The 14,716-nt window shown below is 33.3% G+C and overlaps 1 protein-coding gene across 3 annotated transcripts; it reads right to left on the bottom strand.

The window, feature by feature from the left end:
* Positions 1 to 5,679: 5,679 nt before the first annotated feature.
* Positions 5,680 to 13,535, bottom strand: LOC112038438 (protein PLASTID TRANSCRIPTIONALLY ACTIVE 14). 3 transcript variants are annotated; one of them, XM_065765019.1, is made up of 13 exons: positions 13,357 to 13,535; positions 13,100 to 13,258; positions 12,464 to 12,601; positions 12,138 to 12,263; positions 11,773 to 11,901; positions 11,246 to 11,335; positions 10,976 to 11,126; positions 9,517 to 9,626; positions 7,328 to 7,399; positions 6,597 to 6,702; positions 6,291 to 6,491; positions 6,022 to 6,064; positions 5,680 to 5,905 (listed from the first exon to the last, which is right to left on the bottom strand). In XM_065765019.1, the coding sequence occupies exons 3-13, from the start codon at positions 12,551 to 12,553 to the stop codon at positions 5,827 to 5,829; spliced, it is 1,197 nt and encodes a 398-aa protein (XP_065621091.1). In that variant the 5' UTR covers positions 12,554 to 12,601; positions 13,100 to 13,258; positions 13,357 to 13,535; the 3' UTR covers positions 5,680 to 5,826. The 3 variants fall into 3 exon arrangements, with proteins under 3 accessions (XP_065621091.1, XP_065621090.1, XP_065621092.1); XM_065765018.1 differs by having other exon boundaries at positions 13,100 to 13,255; XM_065765020.1 differs by having other exon boundaries at positions 6,291 to 6,488; positions 13,100 to 13,255.
* Between the last annotated feature and the right edge of the window lie 1,181 nt (positions 13,536 to 14,716).

The raw sequence follows: 14,716 nt of genomic DNA, 5'->3' as shown, positions 1-14,716 counted from the left end.
AAATCTGGTTGTTTTGCTTCTAAAGGGGTCAGTTCCCAATTCATTAGTCAAGTTAAGCATTCTTGGGGTCTCAATACATTGCCTCAAAACTCCACCTATCTTGGGGTCCCCCTCTTTCTGTCCAAGAGCAGAAATAAAGACTTTAGATTTATTAAGGAGAAGCTGGATAACAAGTTATGTGGCTGGGAAGGCAAAAATTTGTCTTGGTCAGGTAGAGCTACTCTTATCAAATCGGTTGCTTAAGCGATTCCGATCTATGCCATGTCTGCTATTTTGCTCCCTAAAGGCTTATGTGACCAACTTGATGCTTCAATCAGTAGATTTTGGTGGAATCCAAAAGCAAAATCAGGTCCCTACTGGACTTCGATGTCATGGTCGTCTTTGTGTTGGCCCCAAAAGGAGGGAGGCTTGGGTTTCAGAAATTTCTGGGACTTCAATCAAGCTCTCCTCTCCAAATTTGGCTGGTGGATAGTATCAGGAAAAGATTGTCTATGTGTTCAGGTGTTGAAAGCAAAATACAAGGTTCGAAATAATTGGCTTTCCCTCTCCTTTTCGGGTAAAGCTTCTCCTTTTTGGAAAAGTTTAATGGGCATTAGACACCTTGTAGCTAAGGCAGCCTGCTTGCAAATTGGGAACGGTGCTTCAACTCGAATCTGGTCTGATCCTTGGATTCCCAACCTTCCAGGCTTTATCCCTTTTCCTAAAGAGGGTGCTAACTCAGATTCAGCCTTGGTGGTTTCGCAACTATTAACGCCAGAGCAAAGGAATTGGGACATGGCCAAACTAAATTATTTTTTTAAAGAATCTGTGGTTGAGCAAATTCTAAGCATTCCCATCCCTGTTTTCCAAAGGGAAGATTGCTGGGCTTGGACAGCTTCAAACTCCGGGCTGTTCTCTGTTAAATCGGCCTATTGGCTCTCAAGAGTGGAATCTCCTCCCTCCAATATTGATGCTGTTAGGGGTCAGATTTGGAAGACAAAAATACATGAACGATTCAAGATGCTTCTTTGGAGAATTGCTGCTAACTTGCTGCCATCTAAAGATATAATTAGCAGATTTAATGAGAGTCTGGATGTTTGTTGCCCTCTCTGCAGTTCAGCACTGGAGACAACCTTGCATCTTTTCACAGTTTGTCCATTTTCTAAATCTTTGTGGTATCAAAGTCAATGGGGGTTGAGAATGGAAGTTTTGAATTTTGAATCCCCTTTGGAGTTTGTCAACTTTCTTTTAAATCCGAATTTTGCAAGTAATCTGTTGCCTAGCCATAGAGAGGACTTTTTGTTATATGGTGCTATCCTCTGTGATGTTGTTTGGAAGCAAAGAAACAATTCCATATTTGAGAACATGGACATAAACCTGGACAGTGTGGCAGCCAGAATTTTTAGCCTTTTTGTTGAGCATAAAAGTGCTAGACCCCCTCTTGTGAGATCTCAAGCTTCTGCATCAGCCTTGGGTTGGGTTGCTCCACCGAGGCTTGGCTTAAAAATAAATGTTGACGCTGCGGTAGGTACAAGATTCTCTGTCATTGCTGCAGTCACAAGAGATTGGAGAGGGAATGTGGTATTTGCTGGTTCAAGGAAAGTGAACACCATCTTCCCTCTTCAAGCTGAAGCGGAAGCAGTGAGATGGGCGCTCTCTTTAGTTCCGAACCTGAGGTGTGGTTCTATCTCGGTGGAAACAGACTCACAAGTTGTGGCCAATCTCAGCTCGAACCTAGCAGCGCCTTCCCCTTGGAGAATCAGGTTTTTATGCTCTGATTTGAGGTCCTTTTTATCTAGTTATAGTAATGTAGCAGTCAGATGGGTGCCTAGGATATGTAATGAGGCTGCCCACATTTTAGCCAAGTGGTCTTTGTATTGCAATTTTTTTGGCTCTTTTGATATTAGCTTTAGCCCGGACTGTTTCTCTTCTGTTGTGTTTAGAGAGTCCAATGGCTTGTTGTAGTTTGTTTCCTTCTTAATAAAAGTTTCTGTTTATAAAAAAGAAAGGTTCAATATACCGGCTTTTAATAGAAATCAATCAAATCATTAAATAGCTAGTCGGTGATTATCTTCACGTCAAATACATTGACAAATTTTTGATGACGAGGTAATAAATTATTATTTAATAAATTCACAAACCATCTTAAAAATAATCCAACCCACCCACAAAGCAATATATTTCACACACAAGGCATCCTCAAAATCATTTTTTTTGCAAATTTCAATTTGTTGAACTTAAAAATATTAAATTAAGGCAGTTTGTTCAAGCTAGGAATTAAACCAAACATGTCCTACATTTACTTTGCAAAAAGTTAAATTCATAAGCACAATTATGGAAATGAATACAAATCATTTACCACTACGCATCTTTGACATAATTGTCAACTTGGGGTGTGAGAGGGCAAAAATCAGGGTTCAAATCTCCAAAATAAAATAAAATAAAATAAATACAAATCACTTATAATATGTCATTTTTGTCATTTTACACCTAAAAATTAACTTTTTATCAATTTGGTTACCGCATGGGCTAACTTCAAAGCACTTCCTACGGGTTATTTAATACATTTATAATTAAACTAATAGAAAAGAAAAAGTTATTTTATATTTTCCCAAAAAATTAACAAGGTTGTTACTTGTTAGTACATATGCGAAGCTAAATTGAAGAGAAACTAAGAAATAAAAGTTATATGATCTTTTAAAGTAAAAGAAAATATTGATTAGTTATGGAAATGGAAAAGACCTTTTCTTTTGCTATTCGTGTCAAAAGTACTAGTTAAATGTGCCACGATTTAGAAAATTCGATCAATATAAAATTTCAACCAATATTAAGATTCAAGTACAAGAAACAATTTTAAATGGTTCAAGGAAAATGAAAATAAATGCTCTGTCAACATAAAAATGATGTGAAAATCGACGCTATAGATTTGAAATAATATATATATTTTTAAATGATTACTATTTGTTATTTACTAATAAGTGACTTGCACAGTTAAAAGTTAATGGCTGCTTTCAAATATATTGTTTTTGCATATATGCATGCTAGGAGTGAGGGTAAGAGAGAGACAGGGACAGAGTCATAAATCTATTCTTTTGGGGACCAACTTAGGACCAAAATGAAATAATATAGAATTCAAAGTGCACGTGCAAACACATACACATGCATGCTCACACATAATTATATATGCATTGAAAATAACCATTGAATAATTATTTTAAGAAAACTTATAACAAAAATTATGTAATACATTTTTTTATTTTTCATCAAAAAATTAACAAAAATTGTATATATATTTGGTTAGAAATAACTAAATTAAAATTAAAATTAATTCTCAATTTGAGATATGTTTTATAGAAAAATTAAAATTAAATTATGTATGTATTCATATCGTATATGTAATATATTTTAACTTATTCATTCATTGTGAGATATGTTTTTTTTTTTAATGAAACTTTTGACTTCTTAAACATTTAAATTTAAAATCTGAAAAAAAAAAAAAAAAAAAAAAATAAAAGTTTTATTATTATTAAATGGATAATATAGGAGAAATGAGTGGATATTGTATACAGCGGCATAACGTACGTCCGAGGACGCAAAAGTCCGAGGTGAATGTAACTTTCATGTTATTGGGAAGACTCCGCAAAGTTGTATCTGAACTGGACGTTGGATATAACTTAAGGGGGCGTCGGGGAAGGTAGCAAATATCTTCTAAGACCATCACCTCCACATTAAATGCTTTCCAGCTAACCCTCTGGCCGCATTAATGTGGAGGTGATACCTGAACAATGACTAAGCAGCTTTATGGCCATTAAGCTGAAGGTTCCGGTAGGTGCTGGATGAGACAGAAAGAAGCTCCCACGATAAGAACAACACGTATACAATGGAAACGAGGGGAGAATGGAGTATATAACATAGGAACGAAGGAAATAATAGGGGACTTTTTGACAGAAAAAAGAAAAAAGAGGAGAGAGACTGATTGAAGGAGAGCCGAGGAGAGTTTTTCTCAAGGAATGAACCTAAAGTATCCCTTGTTACTTGATGAGTAGAACCTTTCCTATAAAACAGTACTAGTTCTTGGACCCATACTCTAAAAATTTATTGTTTGGGCTTGTTGGGCTGAAAACCCATTCATACTCAGGGTCAATCCAAACTGAGTCCCTACAACAACTTTACTCAATATTTATTTACTGGATGTGAATTTTGACAAATCCAATTACATTTTCTTCTTATATCGTCCATACTTACAAAATTTCTAGAAAATCAAAGATCAATAGCTATGTTTTCAAGCAAATATTTAAATTTCAAGTTTTTGCAGTCTAAAATTATGCATAAAAAAAATAAGTTGATCATAGATCGAATAGTAAACAATATTTGATCGGTACGAAATTTGATATGTGAGTTAAGAACTTAAACAACGTGTACTTCAACGATTAGATTTTGAAAATAGGTAGTCATATTTTTTTTTTGGTGAAAGTTGTAGTTTTAGATTACAATCAAGTTTGTAGTCAAACTTTGAATTACATTAAATCCAAGCATATATGACCCACAAATATCAAACACAATAGTCAATACTCGATCTCTAAAAAAACTTACTTATAAAACAAAATCTATTTAAAATTTTATTTTCATTTTATTGACATCTTATGCGACTTTGCACTCTTGTCTCAAAGATCAACAAACTTAATACTAGAACAATACGTTGAAGAAAAAAATTGAGTAGTCAAGAAAACTATGAAAACTTGAAAAAATAATTTGAAAGGTGCATTGTTGAAATTAAGTTGACAAAGCCTAAAACTCCTTGGATAATATTTTATCACTCATATTAAATAGATATTCTACTTTGGATTTGACAATGGATTTTCTTTTGCCACATACCTTAAAAGGAATTGTATTAGATTCCTAAAAAAAAAAAAAAAAGAACTTTTATAACAACCGCTAAAGAATTGTCACGTATTATTTTCATAAAAAAATGAATTTGACCATTTGACTAAGCTTTTGTAAAAAATTTATAACCTATTGGTAATATTATTATTTTTTAAGGGACACTTAAAAAAAAAAATTCAATAAAAGACTAGTTTTTTTTTTTTCTTTTTTTGGGGGTGGCCACATTAGATCGTTTATCACAATAGTATGGTCTAAACGGTCCCTTACCACTTCGTGAGACAAGAATGCAGCCCAACCCACTTTATTCCAATAATTTAGGGCCCATCAAAATAAAACGTTGGACTCATGCATTGAGCTTAGGCACAAATGTAAAACTCAATAGATGACTATAACCACCATTGAGGATTTGTGTCCCCATAAAAGAAAGCGTATCAACGGTTCCCATAACCTCCATTCACTTAAGTCAACAACCAAAACCCAAGAATCTCACTCATGATGGCCTCATCAACATCTATTTAGACCACAACTGAGGTAATGGCTACAATTAAGGAGGAACGTACATCGCCAGCAAGCCTTTAAATTCATGGCTTCCCAACCAGAGTCAAGCATGAGTAATTCTTTCTACTAAAAAGAGTGCTTTCTCTAGTAAAGATAGTTTTGTATGAAAATTTGACAGCACTATAACCAGAAATGCTTCACAAACTCTTCACACTTCTTTTCTTTTTGATGTGTATGAAATATATAAAAAGTATGAAGGTATATGTAGCTGCTTTATATGATCAGCTGCCGAGAAAGAGGATTAAGCAAAGAGTATAGTAAAAGAAAAGGCAAACAACTTTGCACAAACACAGATTTCCAAACACTTTGAACTAGTTTACTAACATTAGTCCTTCAACTAATAAAGTTTTTGAATAATTAGCTAAACAAAATTTTCCTACATCTTTAAAGTTGAAAACTTAAGAATTAGAACAATATTTGCTCTTGATACATCTCCAATGCCAGAATGACTTTCTCTATGAACAACTTTCGGTGCAACCTATACCTGCATGGTCCAGATTAACATTGAAATCATCAATAAGGGGTCTCACTTTTTGCAAGATTTAGAAGCCAAAAGGCTCGGTAATGAGTAAACAATTAGATTATGTGAAGACCACATACTTTATTGCAGTGTCAAGTGCCCTACTAGCTTCTGGCATGGAATCTGTTGGTAGTATCATAGAAGATTAATATAAGCTTCAAATGTCTCTTAATTTTAACTTTCAGGCATATTAGTAATCTGCTAGCTATCCAAATAAATTAGAGAGCCAACTCCATCAGATCTCATTTCAAAATGTTAATTTTACCATATGTCATATCAAACGCCAAAAGTACGTATATTCCTATTATCAATCCAGTCTTTGAGAGTGGGATTAACGTTGAAACCTTACCTAGCAGTTTCTGGTCTTGCTCAGAGTTAGTAGGAAATTCTGCAAGCATTTGTTGGCATTCTTCCTGTAACTCCTTCACAGCTTTCCTTTCCAGGCTTGGGATTGGAGGCACATCCCCATCTGACCAAGTGGGAACCGTTCTTGCTGCTGCTATGACTGCTCCATCAACAAAAGTATCTCCATCATTGGATAGCCGACCTGCTAAAAGTTTTATTTGGATCATTTGGAAGACAAATCTAGGTCTTTAGGTGCTAATGGAGTTTAATATGGACCAAGTTGTGAACAGAAAATTTAGAAAATCCATACTGTTATGATAATACTCTTCAGGAAGGCCAGCTATATTGAAGACTGACAAGAATGAATCCAAATGAATACGTGCATTGCCTGAGAACTGGATCACATCCCAAGGATTCTGCAAGCTCAAGCCAGATATATAGCTTAGAAAATAATTTCAAAAAGCTTATCACAAATAAAAACCAAGTTTTACTTGCGAATATTAACTTCCAAATTATACTAAACAGAGGTGCTATGAAGCGGATGCTCGTTCTTCCACCCACAAGCACTCTATTAATCAAGAAGATTATTGCTAGAGATTACATTATGAGAAAGTTTATACTTAAATAATGTGAAAGATACAAAAAAGATTACTAATAGTTATTAAATTGTACAGAGCATGTGACATGAACATCAGATTCCAGATGTGACATAAAGATAACATTTTCTAAAATTTTATTTAATTGCTAGATTTTCTAGCACCAACCAAAATTAGGTTGTTGCTGTATTTCAAGGTGGTGTCAAGATATTTCACCTAGCCTCCCTTAAAAACTATCAGTAGCCACCCACCCTTTCTTTTCTTTACTTAAAATTCCCTCACCCCCCTTCCCTTCCGTTTTATGGGCTGAAACACTATCAGTAATCACTTAAAAATATTAATAGTTTTCATGAAGTATCACCTTTTTGATTTGTATTACTAACTCAACGAAATTAGCGCCATCTGAAACAGAAAAAGGAATAGAGCAGAGCTGAAAGCAAATTACCACAGGTGAAGAAAATCCATATCTCTGCATGAGCATGTCATTCTTCAGACCACTAAAGTAATTGATGGTCATCTGTGGAAATTTATGAAATTAGCAGCAGTTGGTATAGCAGTAAGAAGATATAACTAACCCTAGGTTTTTCTTTCTATCTAACATGAGCGATAAGTAGTTGTGCATATAGAAAATAACTGATAACACAAGGAAGAGTAAAAATATTAAAATAAATAACAGAGGTGAAACCAATTCCAATTTAGAAGGTTAACCATAATCTCATCAGTATCATTATGTACAATAAATAGCTTTAAAAGTTGACACTTCTTTGCAACTAGATATTATCAGAATTTCATTATCAAGTTGAATTCATGAGTAGAAATGCTTAAGAAAGATTCTATTGGGAAAAGCAATAATACACTACAAATTCTACAAAGATTCAGAAGCTTAGCAAGAATCACCCTCCCAGATATAAACATGGTGCCATTACAGGTTTCCACTTTCCAGTCCTAAATTTAAGACAGATATATCCTTTACATGCTCTTCACTTGGATAAATTATCCAAAAATGCAAGGACAACAACTTGAGATGTAAATTAACAAAAGCATTATTTTTAGTAAGAACAAAATCACAATTTAATTTCTGTAGTCACTACCATTGCATATTTGACTCAAGTTTTTTTAATGAAAAAAAGTTCAAAAATCCACCAAGTGCATGCATTCTGGATTTGGTTACACATTATCATGGAATTAGGATTTGTTATTAATTATAAATAAGATTCAAAATAATCCCTTATTAGTGGAGTATCTCATAAAGCCAAACCCCTGATAATGCAGGAGCAAAACCAAAATTATTTTAGAATTTATATTTTCAGATTTTTGTATTTATCTTATAGGAAAATTGGATAATTGTAGAAATTTATTCAGATAGGGATTAGATTTGAGATTAGATAGGGATTAGTATGAGGCAGTGCAACAATGCTCTGCTCTCTCATGAAGTATCTGCCATATGCCAAGACTTAGGAAATCTAATGAAAACTGTTGAACACTTGGCCACTCAAATGAAGGTTGTTCAAGACTTGACTACTCAAATGAAGGAAAATCAAGTACCATCAGACCTTGATATTGACAACAAAATGCAAGAGTCAACTGAAGTTTCAATGTTCATGCAACCAGACGAGTCTACTATAGAGCCTAAACAATAAGAAGCTTCTATACTTGAATAATCATCCTTGGTGCATGCAGATCTACAGTTTGATAGAGTCGAAAAGGTTGATACTCCAATTCCAATCATTGAATTTGTGATTCCAGAAAAGTTTCCTGAGGTGGAATACAAGGTTTATCTATTTTCAACGCCCCCAAAGGCAATTCTTAACTGCAACAAGTATTATGTGCCAAAGTCTTCACTTTTCATCCTTCAACGCTTTAAAACTCGAGGTCGAGTTTTTTCCAAACAAGGGAGTATGATGTAGGAGAAAAACCAAAATTATTTTAGAATTTATATTTTCAATTTTTTTTTTTTGTTTATCTTATAGGAAATTGGATAATTGTAGACTTTTATTTGTATAGGGATTAGTATTTGAGTTTAGTTAGGATTAGTTTTTGTATGTTGTTTTCTTTATCTCTTTATTTTCCAATTCTAGCTCTATATAAGAGACTAGTTTATTAGTATTTGAATATAGACATGATTAATGAAATTCAGATTGGATATATTCCAATAGTTGGGTGTTGATCCTATCGCCTTAGGTGCTAATGCCTAAGTTTAGCTCGGTGCTGATTCCAAGCAACCCTAAGTGCTGATTCTTAGGCTTATTCTTTAATTTCCTTTTTACTTTTAATTGTCCTGCATCACCTGACCTGAACATTATTCCCCCTTTTTATTTATTAACTTTTGATTTTGTTTACATGTCCTCGCATGAAGGTAACTATTAGGAAGGAAAATAATTAATAAACGTAAACATTTGTTATTTGGTTTCTTTAGCTTGGAGAAGATCCTGACAACTGACTAGGAAGAGGAAAAGGAAAACCAAGAGAAAGACTGGCATTTAGTTTTTCTTTAACTAAGATGGTCCTAAATATATTTTTGTACAGTCAATTACTCTTTTGTGCAACACCATCTGTGCATTTCCTCATGCAGAAACATTTAAACTGTACAGAGAATTGATCAATTCAATATTTGATAATCTTAAAAGATATTACCTCATCTCCTTTTTTAATCCGTTGTCCAGCATTTATCATCACCTCAAGCATACGATCCTTAAAACGCCAATGTAAAAAACAATTTGGCTGAAAGGAATGGTTTAGCATGTCTGCAAATATATAAGCAAGTTTATCAAACATTTATCTAATAACAAAGTAGCCAACTTAACCTATAAATCTATACAAATAAGTTGGGAAAATTTGAGGTGAAATTTTGCTTATATATGGAAAGTTTCGCAAGATTTAAGATTCCATAAAAGGAAGGAAACAAGCATAACTAGTCCTAAAATGAGTCGTGGCACTTCTAACTTTAGAAGTGATGTTAAAACGTTAATTTTCACTCAAACGTTTTCTGCTGCATCTCTCCTGACTTTAGAAGTGACAGGAATTCACCACCAAAAGAAATTAGTCACAACCAAGCACCTTGATTGCGTGCTCTATTGGACATGTGGGATGCAAAAAAAGTGTCCATCTAAGATCTTCACTATCATATCTTCTTCTTCTTGGAGCTCTCTTGGCCATAAGAGAGGACACATATTTTAATTTTGTTAAGAATCCACAAACTTGTAGGAAAGCGGACCACAGTCTCTAACCAGATCAAGGCTTTAGGCAAAACAAAAACTCTTCTGCAGGTTGTATTCCGATGAAAATTTTCTTGGGAAGTATCTGCTACTAGAATGCAGTATTATGCAGCTCCAAATACAGCTCATACTTTACCACATTAAAATTCACCCAAAAGGCAAGTCTAGCAACTTGTCTATTTCTGGCTCGTTAGCTTCATTGTAATATCAATTTCTTCTATCATATCTTATACATTATGTAAAAGAAAAAAGGTAAGAAAAAGTTCAATCAAGAATCCAAACTAGATTCTAATTGCACTCCATTTTTGTGCCAAGTCCCATTCTAATTATCTTGTTATTTGATGTCAAGTGTCTCTAAATTTTAAATACAGTTCAATTAAATGCCAAGTGTCCTTCTGATTATATTATAATTATGTTTCAATTATATTTACTAGCAAATTCATGTGTCTTAACTAATTAACTTTGAAATATAAAAAAACTACATTCGAATTTATCAAAATTTTATATAATACTATGAATGTGTATAGTCTATTACACATTAGGTTGATATATATATATATATATATCTCAAATAATCTATCCCCATTGCTAAAGGAATGTAAAAGGTTTAATGCATTACTTTAAACTGACAAAGTATCATTTCTACATTATTCAACTTACAAAAATAAAAATTGAATTCCCTACACAAGATTACATGATTCTTTATCAAATTAGAAAAAATTTATGTATAGTCAAATGAAAAAATCTATATTACTAAATAGAAAACCAATTAATTGTTTTAAACCCTCATAGTTTTATACTTTTATATTTGCAGTATGGTATGATGAGCAAAAGATTAGAGAATATGATTCTAAGAATTTTCGAGGGTATAATCTTACCAGCATAAGGGACTAGCATACTTGTATCTTGAACTAGTGCACCAATCCTTAGTTGCATGTTTAAGCATCGTGATTGTACTATACCCACTGCCCAAATAAATCTCTCAGGATCGCGCGCAAGGCGCTTTATTTTAAGGGGTACACCTGAGTGCTGAGTGCAATTAAACAGGTGCAATATATTATTAAAAATGTCAATGAATAGTGGAGTACATAATGGAAAAGGAAAAATAGAATGCTTCTACAGTATAAGACAGACAGGTTTCTTGGTACCCAGTTCTTTTCCCAAAATTCTAAAGCGCGGTGCTGCTGTTCTCTTATAGTTAAAGCAAGCTTAGGATCTTGAAGCTCCAAAAGCTCCTCCTGTAGCATATATATAGCAATAGGGAAGAGAAACATAGTTAAATAGTGGTTTACAAGAAATGACTGATCAAGAAAAACTACAAAGAATTAACAAACAGACTCTTTGAATAACACTAAGAGAGTAACTACTAGTAAAAACACTTCTTGGGCTCAGTGAAATAGAGCCACTTCATTAATTCAAGTTGATGCTAAATTTATATTATTATGATTTCTACATTTACAATCAAAACAATCCCATTGGCTAGGCACCATGGCAAATGCTTGTTTATAGTACTCACTCAGTCATTTATTCTCTTCATCACTCAAAATCAAGAGTATTGCATTCAAATAGAGTCAGATAAAATACATGAGAATCAATAAATAAGGGGGCAAAACAACCAAAAATAAAATCAAAGAACCATTAAAGCTAAAAAGATTATTAGTCTGCAGTCATGCACCTCTGTAGCTAAAAGCAAGCTAGTGCACTCCTCTGCACTAGGTAAAAAGTCACCATACAACTGCCAAAAGTTATCCTCCCGATCAAATGCATATAAAAGAAGGCATGCTAACCTCAGGTCCCAATCTGTCTGCCACAAAGAGTTTCCCAATATTAGTAGCCACTCACAAAAATGATAAATATATATATAAATAAATAAATAAAGGTTATTAATTGAAAATCATTTCAATAACCAAGCAGACTTGTCTGCCTATTGATCAAATTGACATTATATGTTGGGACCAGAGTCTAATAAGAAAATTTACTTCTATAAATGGGTCCAAGAATTAAGCATTCATTTTTGGTATCAAGGAAAACTACAATTACCTCTGGATTGGTTGAGTTGATAATATCAAATATAGGATGACCCAATGGGATTATATCTGGGAAAAACATCCATGGGAGCTTTTGGCTTATGGTTAGCATCAATTCTAGTGGAATTTCCATAATTACCTGCACAACTAAGTAAACTACTTTTACAATGGAATACTAAATATGTGACTCCAAGATTAACCATGACATCAAAATGTGAAAATAATCGAAAACACAAAATACATATAGCCTTGTAAGTTGTAACAAAATGCAGGAGCAAAAGCAATAACTAATTATAAACGTGGGTGCACACATAGAAACTCTAATGATTAGCAATTCACCCTGGCTCGGCGAAGTGGTTCAACATCTTTGGATGCATACACTCCAAATCCATCTGGCCCTTCTTTAAAGTCAACTCCATAAGCTCTCATGCTCCTTACATACCCTATCTTATAAAAATCAGGGTCTGCTGACTCCAACTGTGTGAAATACAAAATCACATGTTTAGCAATGAAAATAACAGACGAAGAAAAACCCAGACATCAAAAGGGTATGATCAAAACTGAATATCTAAACAACTGCACTATTGTTTTTTTACAGAAAATTGGGAAAAATTAAACAAATGTAAAGAAAAACACTGAATTTTTCAATAATATATGTTCTTTGTCTCAACTCAACCTGTGTCTCTGCTTAGTGCCATATATTTTGTTCATAACCGGTCCCAACCCCGAAAAAATGAGGGGTTTGTCAGCATAAAATTTAGTCACTAACCCAAAAATTTTAGGACTAAGGCTTTGTCATTGTTGTATAGCATATGTTCTTTGTTTGCAATGAACATGAAAATTCACTGGTGGTGCAAATAATGTGAGCTAAAAACAATGCAATATTGGCGCTCACGAATTCAACTTTCTTGTCCCTAATTTTTCTCAGAAATTAAACAGCAAGTAAATGAAGAAAGAAAAGTGAGTGGTGTTTACCTCAGAGGATGATTCTTCTTCAACTTGGGGAGGTTGGAATATGGGATATTGAGAAATCTCAGTGGTTGCTCTAATGGGTCTAATCTGATTTTGGGTGTCAGCAAGAAAAGAGCAACTGGGTCGCGGTGGTGACCATCCATGGTGGAAACTCTTCAACTGCTTTACATAATTTCTAAAGTTAGACAGAGAAAACAAGCTTCATAAATACAGAGAGAGAGAGAGAGAGAGAGAGAGAGAGAGAGAGAGAGTATTGAGACCTTAGGAGTGGAGAGGAACCAGTGGGTGGGATGGTGAAGAGGGAGAGTGGAGCCATTGAAGAGAGATGATGAGAAATACTACTGAAGAAGTTGAAATTTCAGATACTCCTTCTGTCAGCGTGTTTTGTGATATGCTGTAACACAAGTACCCAGTGTGAATTGCGGAGAAACATTATCCACTTCACTCACAATATTATGAGGCCGTTTGACTCAGCGTTTTGCTGAGTCCACGTTTCACGTTTTGCCCTTTTTTTTTTTTTTTTTTTTTTTCCGAAAAGTGAACAGTAAATCACAGATTTTACTGTTCAGAGACAAAAACTGTTCATGCACTGTTTTGGCACTGTTCACGTACTAAAAATATTAAAATGGGTCCCACGGTACTATTTACACATTTAAAATTTTCTACAGTATTTTAGTTTTAGTTTTCAGTTTCAGAGCAACATATATAGGAAATTCTTTGTTTCTTATATTGTAAATTCAATCTAAAAAGTGTAAAATATTTACTATATACAATATAACCATTGAGTCTAACTGTTTCTTATTGTTAAAACTTCTCTATACTATAAGAATTAAATCTTTTTATATGGTACTTTAAGTTAAGTAATGTGTTTAAGTTTGGTGAAAAGTGTAATTAAGTGTATGTTTAACAATTAGTTTATTTCTAAAAAAATATAATAATAATAATAATAAAGTGGGTGTTGTCCAATTGCCTGATGTAACTCTTTCTCATTCTTAAAACTTCACTCTACTACTACAAGAGTTATGCCTTTTATATGGTACTTTATTAAGTAATGTGTTTGACCTTAGTAAGAAGTGTAATTAAGTGAGGTGTTTAATAATTAGTTTGTTTCTCAAAAAAAAAAAACAAGATATATATATATATATTAAAAAAAAGAATTTAATAAAATCAAGGTTGTCAAATTAAGTGGTACTTTGGGTTAAGTAATGTGTTTGAGCTTGGAGAGTAGTGATGTTTTGGAAATCGATGAAGGAAAACAAGATCTTACTTTTTGTTTAAGAAAAAATATTTCTAATAAAATTTACAAGATCTTATTTATTAGGGTAAATTCCATGAACGTATCTTGAGATTTGGATTAATATTACTTAGGTTCAAGACTTTTCAAGATAGCCAATTTAGTCCCTAAAGCCAACTTAGTCCCTATAAAAGTTGAGAAAAAATAACTAATTGTTTAGGACTAAGTTGGCTTTAAAAACCGAATTGATTAATTATGAAAAGTCTTGGATTGGTTGGCATTAACCAAAACTCAAAGTATGTTAGTGGAATTTATCCTTTATTATTATATTTTATCCTTTCATAAATATTGTCTTTAAATTTTTATTCCCTTGTTGACTAGAATGT

The sequence above is a fragment of the Quercus suber genome, unplaced genomic scaffold, assembly GCF_002906115.3.
Source record: "Quercus suber isolate HL8 unplaced genomic scaffold, Cork oak 2.0 scaffold_600, whole genome shotgun sequence".
NCBI lineage: Eukaryota > Viridiplantae > Streptophyta > Magnoliopsida > Fagales > Fagaceae > Quercus > Quercus suber.
This window is presented reverse-complemented; position numbering and strand designations above follow the sequence as displayed.